Here is a 15,362-nt window from a genome sequence, read left to right as displayed (position 1 = left end):
GCTACTGCAAATAATATTCTTACCCATAACCTTATTCATTTCCCTTTTCTTATGTCTCCAAAACGCATGTTTTTGCAAAGCTCAGAGTTTATGGCACATTGTTGCATCAATATAGCAGCCCATCAGTGTCAATTTCACAGAAGTCGCATGAAATGCATACATCTTAACACAATACCAAATGTAATTATTTATTTTACCTTTATTTAACTAGGCAAGTCAGTTAAGAACATATTCTTATTTTCAATGACGACCTAGGAACAGTGGGTTAACTGCCTTGTTCTGGGGCAGAACGACATATTTTTACCTTGTCAGCTCGGGGATGCGATTTTGCAACCTTTCGGTTACTAGTCCAACGCTCTAACCACTAGGCTACCTGCCGCTCTAACCACTTGGCTAACTAGTCATCTTCTACAGTAGGCTATAGTGATCACACAAGAGTTATCTACTCTATTTTTAAACAAACAAAGTAGTACAGTTAATAACAGTCAAATAGCAATGGTTATGAGTGAACATACAGTATCATTAAGTAATACAATCGAATAGTGAAAATGATAAATACAAGTAATAAAAAGTTGTAATCATCATAATAATAATAATAATAATATAAATAATAATAACAGTAATAATAATAATAACAATAGTAATAGTAGTGTAACAATATAATGAATTGAAATGCAGGTTCCTTCCAGACCTTGAGTGTGGTAGTCTCTCTGGTAGATTAGATCAGCTATGGTGTTACATAGTGTCTGTCTGCAGACTGTCCAGGCTGCCATGGTGAGCCCTCTAGTGGAGATCTGTTGAAACATCATATACAGTATGGGTGGACATGGAGGAGAGGTCATCAATGTATCTTATATTGCCAGGCCTTGCATTTTGTTTTAGATTATTAAGCTACAGTATACCACTGAGTGTAGTGAGTATAGACTCTGAGCCCCTCAGAGCAATTCAGATGGTAGCCAACTGTAGAGAGGGGGTGTCTGGGATGTATGTTGAGCCTTATTCAATGGGAGCACTTCATTAAGTAATACATTCCATAGAGCTGACATGAGAGTCAAGACAGTAAATCTCTCTTCCGCAGTAAACCATGACACTTCTATGTAATATTTGTCTATCTGCTACGTTCTGAATGTTCCACCCCACTGAACAAGCCCCAAAATAGGAGCTCCAAAGTTGAGCAACGCACCTTGACAGATGAAGGGTAATTCCTGATGACAGGAAGCATCCAGCCACTTCAGTTCTACGTTATCAACCCGGACCATCTTACCACAGTGGTAATTGATGGGGTTGAGGGGGAAGCAGCTGTGCCACTCGCTGTACTTCACCACCTTACCAACATACCCACTGGTCCACAGCCAGGGGGCGCTCCACTCAAAGATGGACCGCTCCAGACCAATCCACACCCCCCCACATGGCAGCTCAACATTGGCCAGGAGCTGGGTCAAGTCAGCCTGAACTGTCTGGTTGGTGATGTGCACCAGGTTGGACTTGGAGCCATGACTTTTACAGAACTCCAGAGCATTGATCCAGCTCCTGGACTCGTTGATGTAGTGCAGGTGATCTGCATGGACAAGACAAAAACATGAAATTGCACAAATGTAAATGCAAGTTCATGAACACAAAACCACAAATACACTTATGGTATTATCTACCATTAAAAGCCCAACAATTGTCACTTGTACACCTTTGTACAGATAGGTACAGAATGTAGTTCCATGTCTGACACTCACCAGGATGGAGTGGAGAAGTTGTACTACTGGGTGAGGATGTGGGCTTCCTGTCTGGGGAGGTGGGACACGATGAGGTCAGTTGTCCACTGGAAGTTGAGATTGGTGGTGTTGTGGACTGTCCATTAGTAGTGGTAGGTGGTGAGGTGGTAGACTGTCCATTAGTAGTGGTAGGTGGTGAGGTGGTGGACTGTCCATTAGTAGTGGTAGGTGGTGAGGTGGTGGACTGTCCATTAGTAGTGGTAGGTGGTGAGGTGGTGGACTGTCCATTAGTAGTGGTAGGTGGTGAGGTGGTGGACTGTCCATTAGTAGTGGTAGGTGGTGGTGTGGTGGACTGTCCATTAGTAGTGGTAGGTGGTGAGGTGATGGACTGTCCATTAGTAGTGGCAGGTGGTGAGGTGGTGGACTGTCCATTAGAAGTGGTAGGTGGTGAGGTGATGGACTGTCCATTAGTAGTGGTAGGGGGTGAGGTGATGGACTGTCCATTAGTAGAAGTAGGTGGTGATGTGATGGACTGTCCATTAGTAGTGGTGGGTGGTGAGGTGATGGACTGTCCATTAGTAGTGGTAGGTGGTGAGGTGGTGGACTGTACATTAGTGGTAGGTCGTGAGGTGATGGACTGTCCATTAGTAGTGGTAGGTCGTGAGGTGATGGACTTTCCATTAGTTGTGGTAGGTGGTGAGGTGATGGACTGTCCGTTAGTAGTGGTAGGTGGTGAGGTGGTGGACTGTCCATTAGTAGTGGTAGTTGGTGAGGTGGTGGACTGTCCATTAGTAGTGGTAGGTGGTGAGGTGGTGGACTGTCCATTAGTAGTGGTAGGTGGTGAGGTGGTGGGCTGTCCATTAGTAGTGGTGGGTGTTGCGGTGCTGGACTTTCCATTAGTGGTGGTAGTTGGTGAGGTGATGGACTGTCCATTAGTAGTGGTAGGTGTTGAGGTGGTGGACTGTACATTAGTGGTAGGTCGTGAGGTGGTAGACTGTCCATTAGTAGTGGTAGGTGGTGAGGTGGTGGACTGTCCATTAGTAGTGGTGGGTGTTAAGGTGGTGGACTGTTCAGTAGTTTTAGTAGGTAGTAAAGTGGGAGGTGTTGTGGTGGATGTCTTGATAGAGGGAGGTCCAGTTGAAGTATGGCTGGTGGTTTTAGGGGTAACAGGAGTGGTCAAATCCCCAGTGGTGTTAAGTGGACGTTCATCTGTCAGAATGAAGTAGAATACATATACATTTAGGCACATTTTTATAATTGATAGAAAAACAAAGTAGGCCTACTCTATATAAAATGTCATCATATTAAAACATATATTAGGATTTTCTTGGTGTAGATTATGTACAATTTAGTCATTGATTATGACTGACTGAAAACGCTTCAGTTTAATAACAGTCTCACGTGGTTCAACTTACCTCCATAGCAAAGGAAAGCACTTTGACTAGAGCAATCTTTTGGTGTCCATTTTCTGTCTGAGTCCAGCTGTACAGTTTCCATCTCCCGTGTTATTTTTCCATTGATGAAATGGTTCTCCATTTGACCACTTCCATAGTTTGTCGTTCTTCTCAAGTCCAATCCAGGTGTTCCCTGTAGTCACCTCATCAAAGGCTTCCTGTTCTTTCTGGTTACAGATACTCGCCAGTTCTCTGCCGTTTATTTTCTTGCAGTCTGTCTCAGCATCCTGCTGAGTCTTTGGCTCAGGCATCAGCTCATACATCTTCTCTGCTGTTCCATTACCAGGTTGAACTTATAGGAGGGAAGGTGAAAACTGACACATCAGATTTCATGAGACAGTTAATGACTTTGCACAATAAGAAATAAACCTGGAAGTTACAGGTGATGAACTAATGAATAAAGTGCTTTGAGATCTGATGTCATGACTTGCCCTTTGGGTGAGGATCATATACACCTAAATGAGATAATTGTTTTTCATGTGAAGTCTGAACCAAGTCAGTGGCCACGCCCACGTGAGCACAGACGTTATGACAAAAGGAGGGAACGCCCTTTTTGCCTACATTTACATAAAACCAAGCAGGCGGAGGGTGTGAACCAGACATCACGAATGGTTAAGAAATCTACAAAACTAAAGACTAGAGAACGTGCGTCCCCACACTGAAATGGTTACCATTCTATAGGCCAGCGAGACCGACAACGTGAGCTGAAAGGTACGGAATTACTAGAAACTCTGAAACTTTCTCGAGTGAAGAAGATGAAGACTTCAAAGGAACATTCAGTCTGCAGCTGTTTAATAAGTACTTTAGTCTAGTAACCTCAACTGAGTATCACTGGGTGGTACTCTGAAAGATTCATTCTAAAGAACATTTCCCTATCAAACGACCATTGGTACGTCTGACGTAGACATTATAACAGAGCTACAACGACTAAAGACTTTGATCTCTGGTGGACAAACCAGAGACTTTCTGTCGAATTACTCCCCAGACGGATCGAGTGTTTTCAATAGAGAGACAGCAAACACATACACATGTAAATATGTACATTGCAATTCTTTCGAATGAGCAGCCGTTCATGTGCAAAGTATTCACATTTCCAGGAGCATAGTTCTCAGCTGTATGTATGTAGTGGGTCCATTCTGTCTTTCCCTCTCTTTATCTGTCCCCACCCCTTTCCATTGTCTACCAAGCCGTCATATCGGGTTTAGTCCACTAGGGACTTTTCATTGCATTATGTAGTAATCAATGTGTAAGCTATTCTGTTTGTGTGTTTATGTAATTCTGTGTGATTAGTTAGTTAGTTAGTAAATAAATAATTAAGCCAATTTGTATATCGCTGATTCATCATTTTATGCTAGGGTTCGTGCAGATATCCAAGGATTTTGCGACATTCAGAATGAGACTGATAGAAGGTAAATAACAATTCATTAATTGACTGTGACTGATGTAAGAGATGTTTATATCTTTAGAGTTTAGTCAGGAGATAGTAACTCGTTAAATAACTTTTCCATGGTGCCACAGATTACTAGTTAATTAATTGTTACATGAGTAATTTAATCACGTAATAATTTAACGTGGTATGTAATTATTTTTATAAAATAACAGTTAATCACATTAATGATAGTCAAGACATGACACTGATTAGATGAAGAATACAGTATTAGAGTAGGTGTTGTGCAATTAATCAAACCCATTTGTTCAATGACAATTTAGATTTTCCATTGATGAAAGAGTGAGTGAGTTAAAGAAAGACAGTGGGTTAGTCAGTGAGTCAGTCCTTACCTCGTTGACACATGTATTGATATTCAGCTGTACACCCTACTGTCATCCATTGAGATGAATAAGAAATGGTGCAGTCATGATTGTTCTGGCCACCATAGCCCGTTTTCCAGTTAAAGAACATGAAGTCCTCCCCATCAGACCACCTCCACATTTCATCTGGATTAGGTTTATCTCTATGGAGCCCAATCCATACACCACCATTGAAATGACTCAGAGTGGATTGAACTTCCTTCCAATCCTGTTCTGTGTGTATGATGGACAGGTTTGTGTAGTGCTGTCTGCAATACACTTGTGATTCAGTCCAGTTTTTCATTTCAAGGACAAGGTTGTACTTTTTGGTTGAATACGTGACTGTTTGAAATACAGAGAAAATGTTTATTAGATTGCTTGTTGTGTTGAGTGGCAAATATGACCATCTTTATGTTCCACCATCTTTAGCTTCCACCATCTTTAGCTTCCACTATCTTGTACTGTATAGTATTCTATAGACTACAGTAAATGAACTTCACACATCATTGGTCTGTAAAGGTATATTGAGAAACACCCGTTGACTAGATATTCAATGGCCAAAACAAATGATGAATCCAATAATTTCATTGTATGTACTGACCTTTATCATTGCAGTGTCTCAGAGAGTAGCCTGAGGTTGCATGTTCGAGGGGTTGTACTGTAATTTTACCAGTTGAGGCCATCAGTAAACACTTGTTTCTGTGGAATAAATATCACAACGTATGTGGTAGTAGTTATCAGAATAGTGCTGGTTTAAAAATTATATTGCTCCCTGTCGTGTCGTGACTTTGATTAATGTGATGACTGTTATTTATCGAATCAACTAACTATGTCTGATTGTTACCCGATTTAAATGAATCATGTAACAATTAACTCATTAGGAATTTGCGGCGCCACGGAAGAAGTTGTTTAATGAGTTACCACCTCCCGAATTAAACTCAAGATATATCGATAACAGTCATTTATTAATCATTACCTCTGTCATGACTCTCTCTCCTTGGTAAGGATCAAAGGTGCCAGATCAGCTTGGCAAATGGCTGACAGATAGCCAGACCCCCCCCCCCCCACACCCGATTATAAATAGTTTGCAGAAAAGGACTCCTTTTGGTCTCTAGTATTGGAAGGCTGAAATATCCTTTGATACTGAGAGACTCCTGCCGCCAAAACTTTTTATTTTAGTAAACATTAGAACATTATTCCTGACATCCAAATGTTTGGAGTGGTTAGTGAGGATCTAAAGAATAATCATGTCATATTGTTTATTATTTTGTGATGTCATTAAGGATGATATAACTAAATAACTGTACCTCTGAAAGTGTACACGTTCTATGTATCAAGTTTACATCTAAATGTTGTAGAAAATATATGATTAAGTATGAGAGTACTTTTGTGAAGATAGCAATGGGATTTCATTCTTCTAATGAGAATTATTTTATATAAACTTTTGCTCAGTCAGTAACCACAACCAAGTGAACACAGTCATTGTGTCGGCGTCATGGAACGCCTCCTTTTTACCCAAGGATAAAAGCCTTGGTAAGGAAATGTACACTATACCAAGCAGACGGACGGTGAGCCGGACATTACGAATGGTTGAAACTACCAGACCAGAAAGCGTGGATCGGTGGCTACACATTGAAATGGTAAGAAACTCTCAACACGAGTGAGGAAGATAAAGACTAGGCCGGAACATTTGACAGTCTGCAGCTGTGCATGTAAAAGACACGCGGTGGGAAGGAAGAATCCCATCTCAGACAACCGTTGGTGCATCTGAAGGGTATTTTCTAACAAACACTTCCCTACCAGAGAAGCTCTACAACTAAGAAGGACATTGTGACCTCTGGTGGACAACCAGATCCTTACATCGAGCCACTCCCCATAGACAGATCGATTGGTTTCAACAGAGAGACGACAGAGAAAGACATCTACGCGTAAATATATACATTGCATTTTTTATCTGAATGAGCGGTGGTTCATGTGCAAACTATTACTAGTCCTATGAGAGTAGCATCCAAATATATCCCTCTCTTTACCTACCCCTCCCTCTCCACATGTGTAACAAGCCATCATATCTTGTCAGTCCACTAGGGACTTTTATCTCATGTAAGTGTGTATGTGTATCCTGTGTTATTATTTAGTTAGTAAATAAATGATTAAATCAATTTGTGTAGTACTGAATATTCAGGAAGGCTGGGGTTCTTGTGGATCCAAGGATTATGCAACATTCAGAATGAGACTGATATGAGGTAATGACTAATAAGTGGCTGTTATCGATATATAATTTATATATATCTTCGAGTTTAATTCAGGAGATGGTAACTCGTTAAAAAACTTATTCCGTGGTGCCCCAAATTCCTAATGAGTTAATTCTAACATGATTAATTAAATCGGGTAACAATTTAAGATCGTTTGTTGATTCGATAAATAACAGTCATCACAATAATGATTGTCACGTCACGACACCTCATATTTGTCTCATTCTGAACGTCGCAAACTTCTTGAATCCACAAGAACCCCAGCCTTTTCTGATAATTCAATTCTCCACAAATTGATTTAATTATTTATTTACAGACTATAAATAATAACACAGAATACACATGCACACTTACATGAGACAAAATTCCCTAGTGGACTGACAAGATATGATAGCTTATTACACAGAGATGGAAAATGGGTTGGGGCAAACAGAGAGATAGGGAGAAAGGGACATGTATCGTACATTTGGTAACTACCCTCACAGTAACCATATATAGCTGAAGTCGGAAGTTTACATACACTTAGATTGGAGTCATTAACCTCTTGACGGTCGCCTAGGATAGGGGGCGCTACAGCGATTTTTGAAAAAGAATTGTGCCCATTTTAACCTGTTGGGGATAGGGGGCAGTATTTGCACGGCTGGATAAAAAACATACCCAATTTAATCTGGTTACTACTCCTGCCCAGTAACTAGAATATGCATATAATTATTGGCTTTGGACAGAAAACACCCTAAAGTTTCTAAAACTGTTTGAATGGTGTCTGTGAGTATAACAGAACTCATATGGCAGGCAAAAACCTAAGATTCCTTACAGGAAGTGGCCTGTCTGTCAAGTTCTTGTTCTTCTTGGCTCTGTTTATTGAAAACTGAGGATCTTTGCTGTAACGTGACACTTCCTACGGCTCCCATAGGCTCTCAGAACCCGGGAAAAAGCTGAATGATGTAATTCCAGCCTCTGGCTGAAAAACATTAGCGCGTTTGGATAGTGGCCGGTCAGAGTACTATGAGACTCAGGCGCGTGCACGAGGGGATCCCATGTTTTTACTTTCTCTCTCTTTGAACGTAAACACGCTTTCCCGGTCGGAATATTATCGCTTTTTTACGAGAAAAATTGCATAAAATTGATTTTAAACAGCGGTTGACATGCTTCGAAGTACGGTAATGGAATATTTAGAATTTTTTTGTCACGAAATGCGTCGTGCGCGTCACCCTTCTTTACCATTCGGATAGTGTCTTGAACGCACAAACAAAACAGAGGATATTTGAACATAACTATGGATTATTTTGAACCAAACCAACATTTGTTATTGAAGTAGAAGTCCTGGGAGTGAATTCTGATGAAGAACAGCAAAGGTAATAACATTTTTCTTATTACTTTGGTCAGGGCTAAACTTGGTGGGTGTCTAAATAGCTAGCCCTGTGATGCCGGGCTATCTACTCAGAATATTGCAAAATGTGCTTTCACCGAAAAGCTATTTTAAAATCGGACATATCGAGTGCATAGAGGAGTTCTGTATCTATAATTCTTAAAATAATTGTTATGTTTTTTGTGAACGTTTATCGTGAGTAATTTAGTAAATTCACCGGAAGTTTGCGGGGGGTATGCTAGTTCTGAACGTCACATGCTAATGTAAAAAGATGGTTTTTGATATAAATATGAACTTGATTGAACAAAACATGCATGTATTGTATAACATAATGTCCTAGGGTTGTCACCTAATGAAGATCATCAAAGGTTAGTGCTGCATTTAGCTGTGGTTTGGGTTTATGTGACATTATATGCTAGCTTGAAAAAAGGGTGTCTGATTATTTCTGGCTGGGTACTCTGCTGACATAATCTAATGTTTTGCTTTCGTTGTAAAGCCTTTTTGAAATCGGACAATGTGGTTAGATTAACGAGAGTCTTGTCTTTAAAATGGTGTAAAATAGTCATATGTTTGAGAAATTGAAGTAATAGCATTTCTAAGGTATTTGAATAACGCGCCACGGGATTCAACTGGCTGTTGAGTAGGTGGGACGATTTCGTCCCACCGACCCTAGAGAGGTTAACCTGTTAGGGCTAGGGGGCAGCATTTGCACGTCTGGATAAAAAAATGTACCCGATTTAATCTGGTTACTAATCCTACCCAGTAACTAGAATATGCATATACTTATTATATATGGATAGAAAACACTCTAAAGTTTCTAAAACTGTTTGAATGGTGTCTGTGAGTATAACAGAACTCATTTGGCAGGCAAAACCCTGAGACATTTTCTGACAGGAAGTGGATACCTGATGTGTTGTATTGACTTTAAACCTATCCCATTGAAAAACACAGGGGTTTAGGAATATTTTGGCACTTCCTATTGCTTCCACTAGATGTCACCAGCCTTTACAAAGTGTTTTGAGTCTTCTGGAGGGAGATCTGACCGAACAAGAGCCATGGAACGATGATGTCCCATTAGACACCTGGCGCGCGAGTTCATGTTGTGTACCCTCGTTCCAATACGTTATAAAAGAGTATGCATTCGTCCACCTTGAATATTATTCATGTTCTGGTTAAAAAAGGCCCTAATGATTTATGCTATACAACGTTTGACATGTTTGAACGAACGGAAATATATTTTTTCCCCTCGTTCATGACGAGAAGTCCGGCTGGCTTACATCATGTGCTAACGAGACGGAGATTTTTGGACATAAATGATGAGCTTTTTTGAACAAAACTACATTCGTTATGGACCTGTGATACCTGGAAGTGACATCTGATGAAGAGAATCAAAGGTAATGGATTATTTACATAGTATTTTCGATTTTAGATCTCCCCAACATGACGTCTAGTCTGTATCGCAACGCGTATTTTTCTGGGCGCAGTGCTCAGATTATTGCAAAGTGTGATTTCCAAGAGATGTAAATCTATAATTCTTTAAATGACAATATAATATTTTACCAATGTTTTCTAATTTTAATTATTTAATTTGTGACGCTGACTTGACTGCCGGTTATTGGAGGGAAACGATTTCCTCAACATCAATGCCATAGTAAAACGCTGTTTTTGGATATAAATATGAACTTGATAGAACTAAAAATGCATGCATTGTCTAACATAATGTCCTAGGAGTGTCATCTGATGGAGATTGTAAAAGGTTAGTGCATCATTTTAGCTGGTTTTATGGTTTTGGTGACCCTGTCTTTGACTTGACAAAACATTACACACAACTCTTGTAAATGTACTGTCCTAACATACTCTAAATTTATGCTTTCGCCGTAAAACCTTTTTGAAATCGTAAAACGTGGTTAGATTAAGGAGATGTTTATCTTTCAAAGGGTGTAAAATAGTTGTATGTTTGAAAAATTTGAATTTTGACATTTATTTGGATTCAAATTTGCCGCTCTTGAAATGCACCTGCTGTTGATGGAGTGCACCACGGGTGGCACGCTAGCGTCCCACCTAGCCCATAGAGGTTAAACGGCCTCCTACTCAAACTCAGAAGCTAGGATATGCATATAATTAATACTTGTGGATAGAAAACACCCTAAAGTTTCTAAAACTGTTTGAATGGTGTCTGTGAGTATAACAGAACTCATATGGCAGTCAAAACCCTGAGACAGATCGTAACAGGATGTGGAATTCTGAATTGCGGACTCAACTTCATCACTATGCCTATAAATCACACCGTGAGCTATGGTTCATTGAGCACTTCCTATTGCTTCCACTAGATGTCCCCAGTCTTTACAAAGTGGTTTGAGCCTTCTACTGTGAAAACTGACAGAATGAGAGTCTGTGGAACGTGGTCACATGGGGAGGGCCATCACCATTATGACGCCGGCGCCCCTGGCTACCCTCCCCTTTCGAAACGTTTAGAAAGACAATGCAACCGTCCCCCTTGAATATTATTGGAGCTCTGGTTGAAAAAGGCCGTAAAGATTTATGTTATACAACGTTTGACATGTTTGAACGAACTTAAGTATATTTTTTTCCATTTTGGTAAGAGAGGAGTCCTGCGGATGACGGTACTTTTGGTGCAGCCTTCAGAACGCGCTAACAACAACAAGCTATTGGGACATAAATGATTAACTTTTTCGAACGAAAATACATTTGTTGTGGACCTGGGATTCATGGAAGTGCCTTCTGATGAAGATAATCAAAGGTAAGGGATTATTGACAATAGTATACAAGAGTAGATTTGATATGCGATTGTTCCCAGATGGCGCTGACCTGTAACGGTAGCCTATTTTTCTGAGTATCGCATCCCCTTTTATCGCAAAGTGTGATTACTCAGTAAAGTTATTTTTAAATCTGGCATTGCAGGTGCTTTCAAGAGATGTTAATCTATAAATCTTAGAATGACAATAGTACATTTTAAAAATGTTTTCGAATAGTAATTTAGTAAATTGTAGCGCTGTTTCACCGGATGCATTTGAGGGAAAATAGTTAGTCAACGTTACGCGCCGATGTAAAATGCTGTTTTTATATATAAATATGAACTTTATCGAACAAAAGAATGCATGTATTGTGTAACATGATGTCCTAGGAGTGTCATCTGATGAAGATTGTCAAAGGTTAGTGCTGCATTTAGCTGTTTTTTGGTTATTTGTGATGGATGTGGTTGGTTGGAAAATGGCTATGTGGCTACTTTTACGATATAATCTAATGTTTTGCTTTTGCTGTAAAGCCTTTTTGAAATCGGACAACGTGGTTCGATTCAGGAGAGGTGTATCTATAAAACGATATAAAATAGTCCTATATTTGAAGAAAAAAAAATATTCAATTCTGTTAAGAATATGGCGATAGGATTTTTCGCTGGATGTTGATCCCGCATACGGGACGAGCCCGTCCAGAGGTTAAAACTCCTTTTTCAACCACTCCACAAATTTCTTGTTTACAAACTATAGTTTTGGCAAGTTGGTTAGGACATCTACTTTGTGCATGACACAAGTAATATTTCCAACAATTGTTTACAGACAGATTATTTCACTTATAATTCATTGTATCACAATTCCAGTGGGTCAGAAGTTTACATACACTAAGTTGACTGTGCCTTTAAACAGCTTGGAAAATTCCATAAAATTATGTCATGGCTTTAGAAGCTTCTGATAGGCTATCTGACATCATTTGAGTCAATTGGAGGTGTACCTGTGGATGTATTTCAAGGCCTACCTTCAAACTCAGTGCCTCTTTGCTTGATATCATGGGAAAATCAAAGAGATCAGCCAAGACCTCACAAAAGAAATTGGAGACCTCCACAAGTCTGGCTCATCCTTGGGAGCAATTTCCAAACGCCTGAAGGTACCACATTCATCTGTACAAACAATAGTACGCAAGTATAAACACCATGGGATCACGCAGCCGTCATACCGCTCAGGAAGAAGACGTGTTCTGTCTCCTAGAGATGAACATACTTTGGTGCAAATCAATCCCAGAACAACAGCAAAGGACCTTGTGAAGATGCTGGAGGAAACAGGTACAAAAGTATTTATATCCACAGTAAAATGAGTCCTATATCGACACAACCTGAAAGGCCGCTCAGCAAGGAAGAAGCCGCTGCTCCAAACCGCCATAAAAAAGCCAGACTACGGTTTGCAACTGCACATAGGGACAAAGATCGTACTTTTTGGAGAAATGTCCTCTGGTCTGATGAAACAAAAATATAACGGTTTGGCCATAATGACCATCATTATGTTTGGAGGAAAGAAAGGGAGGCTTGCAAGCCGAAGAACAACATCCCAACTGTGAAGCACGGGGGTGGTAGCATCATGTTGTGGGGGTGCTTTGCTGCAGGAGGGACTGGTGCACTTCACAAAATAGATGGCATCACGAGGGAGGAAAATTATGTCGATATATTGCAGCAACATCTCAAGACATCAGTCAGGATGTTAAAGCTTGGTGACAAATGGGTCTTCCAAATGGACAAAATGGCTTAAGGACAACAAAGTCAAGGTATTGGAGTGGCCATCACAAATCCCTGACCTCAATCCCATAGAAAATTTGTGGGCTGAAAAAGCAAAAAAACGTGAAACTGAAAAGGTGTGTGCGAGCAAGGAGGCCTACAAACCTGACTCAGTTACACCAGCTCTGTCAGGAGGAATGGGTCAAAATTCACCCATCTAGTTGTGGGATGCTTGTGGGATGCTTGTTTGACCCAAGATAAACAATTTAAAGGCAATGCTACCAAATACTAATTGAGTGTATGTAAACTTCTGACCCACTGGGAATGTGTTGAAAGAAATAAAATCTGAAATTAATCATTCTCTCTACTATTATTCTGACATTTCACATTCTTAAAATAAAGTGGTGATCCTAACTGACCTAAAACAGGGAATTTTTACTAGGATTAAATGTCAGGAATTATGAAAAACTGAGTTTAAATGTATTTGGCTAAGGTGTATGTAAACTTCTGACTTCAACTGTACCTTGCACACGAGCCAACGACCATTTGGGTAAGAAATGCAATGTATTTACGTGTATATGTCTTTATCTCTCGTCTCTCTGTTGAAACCAACCGATCCTTCTATGCGGATTCACTCAATGGGTGTAAGGCTCTGGTTGTCCACCAGAGGTCAGAGTCTTAGTTTTGGTCTTGTAGTAGAATGTTCAAATAGAACAGATACTCCGTGATTGACTGAGATGCGGTTTTCTTCCTTCCCACCTCGTGTCTTTAGTCAAAGTTCTAGATCCCTTTACATGCACAGCTGCAGACTGTCAATGTTTTGGTCTAGTGAGTTTTTCTTCACCTCGTGTTGAGTTTCAGAGTTTCCAACCATTTCAACGTGTAGCCACAGCTTCACGTCTGCTGGGCTACATGTTAATTCTTAGCGAGTCATTTTAAGCACTCTGGCCAAAAAGGACGGTACCATCACACTGACACGCTCTACTGACCTCATTTGGGGCATGGCTTAGTTAATGTGCAAGGGACATGAAAAATATGATCTCGTTAGAAAACTACAATCACATTCCTATCTTAACAAAAAAAGTTTCATTGTTCTTCATACTGTATTAACATCATATTGGATGGAAACTTAACAGCCGAAGGGGGTTTCCTTCCTAAATTACATTATTTGGTTCATAGAGTTTTTAATAACATCACAAAATTAAAAGCAATATGACATGATTGTACTTTAGATCCCCACTGACCATTCTTAACATTCCTATCTTAGAGATAATGTTGAAATATTCACTTTTTTGGAAGTTATAGTTTGGGCGGCAAAAGTTTCCTGGAGGACAAAGGCATTCCTTTGGTTGGTACTGAAGAGCATGAGAGGGTTCTCTGCTGCATAAGATTTATGATTGACGTGAGGTGTCATAAAACCGGCCCAGCCCCAATTATCTTTTTGAGCATGTACCTGTTGTCTATTATGTCTGCCTTTTCCCCAACAAATGTGAAGAACTGGCAGTTGTCTTTGTTGGTGCATTCCTGCCTGCAACGACTTGCATTTTCAGTTTTGAGTGGCTGATACTCAATATTGTTCCCCCGGAAATCCACTCCATACAGTAGGTCCCTCCCACAAGCTGTAACAAAGATGTACTGTTTTTCACCACACAGACCATCAGAAAGGGACACAGGATAAAGCACAACTAGGCACCAGCAAAATTAGTAGTAGTGATGCATAAATTCAACATTCATACAGTGAGGGAAAAAAGTATTTGATCCCCTGCTGATTTTGTACATTTGCCCACTGACAAAGAAATTATCAGTCTATAATTTTAATGGTAGGTTTATTTGAACAGTGAGAGACAGAATAACAACAACAACAACAACAAAAATGTCAAAAATGTTATAAATTGATTTGCATTTTAATGAGGGGAATAAGTATTTGACCCCCTCTCAATCAGAAAGATTTCTGTCTCCCAGGTGTCTTTTATACAGGTAACGAGCTGAGATTAGGAGCACACTCTTAAAGGGAGTGCTCCTAATCTCACCTTGTTACCTGTATAAAAGACACCTGTCCACAGAAGCAATCAATCAATCAGATTCCAAACTCTCCACCATGGCCAAGACCAAAGAGCTCTCCAAGGATGTCAGGGACAAGATTGTAGACCTACACAAGGCTGGAATGGGCTACAAGACCATCGCAAAGCAGCTTAGTGAGAAGGTGACAACAGTTGGTGCGATTATTCGCAAATGGAAGAAACACAAAAGAACTGTCAATCTCCCTCGGCCAGGGGCTGCATGCAAGATCTC

The 15,362-nt window shown here is 40.1% G+C and overlaps 1 protein-coding gene across 1 annotated transcript; it reads right to left on the bottom strand.

Annotated features, from left to right (window-relative positions):
• Nucleotides 1-181: 181 nt before the first annotated feature.
• Nucleotides 182-14,763, bottom strand: LOC123743779 (uncharacterized). Its single transcript, XM_045722053.2, has 7 exons — nucleotides 14,524-14,763; nucleotides 5,550-5,647; nucleotides 4,940-5,290; nucleotides 3,122-3,452; nucleotides 1,728-2,915; nucleotides 1,184-1,558; nucleotides 182-794 (listed from the first exon to the last, which is right to left on the bottom strand). The coding sequence occupies exons 4-7, from the start codon at nucleotides 3,240-3,242 to the stop codon at nucleotides 784-786; spliced, it is 1,695 nt and encodes a 564-aa protein (XP_045578009.2). The 5' UTR covers nucleotides 3,243-3,452; nucleotides 4,940-5,290; nucleotides 5,550-5,647; nucleotides 14,524-14,763; the 3' UTR covers nucleotides 182-783.
• Nucleotides 14,764-15,362: the final 599 nt, after the last annotated feature.

This window comes from Salmo salar, chromosome 07 (genome assembly GCF_965601325.2).
Source record: "Salmo salar chromosome 07, fSalSal1, whole genome shotgun sequence".
In the NCBI taxonomy this organism is placed as follows: domain Eukaryota; kingdom Metazoa; phylum Chordata; class Actinopteri; order Salmoniformes; family Salmonidae; genus Salmo; species Salmo salar.
This window is presented reverse-complemented; position numbering and strand designations above follow the sequence as displayed.

Bases quoted from the DNA above. Each gene is read 5' to 3' on its own strand.
- LOC123743779 (XM_045722053.2), bottom strand. From the start codon at position 3,242: ATGGAGAACCATTTCATCAATGGAAAAATAACACGGGAGATGGAAACT. The intron at 2,916-3,121 runs GTAAGTTGAACC...TCATTCTGACAG, and splicing joins TGCTTTCCTTTGCTATGGAG to ATGAACGTCCACTTAACACC. The intron at 1,559-1,727 runs GTGAGTGTCAGA...TTGTCCATGCAG, and splicing joins AACTTCTCCACTCCATCCTG to ATCACCTGCACTACATCAAC.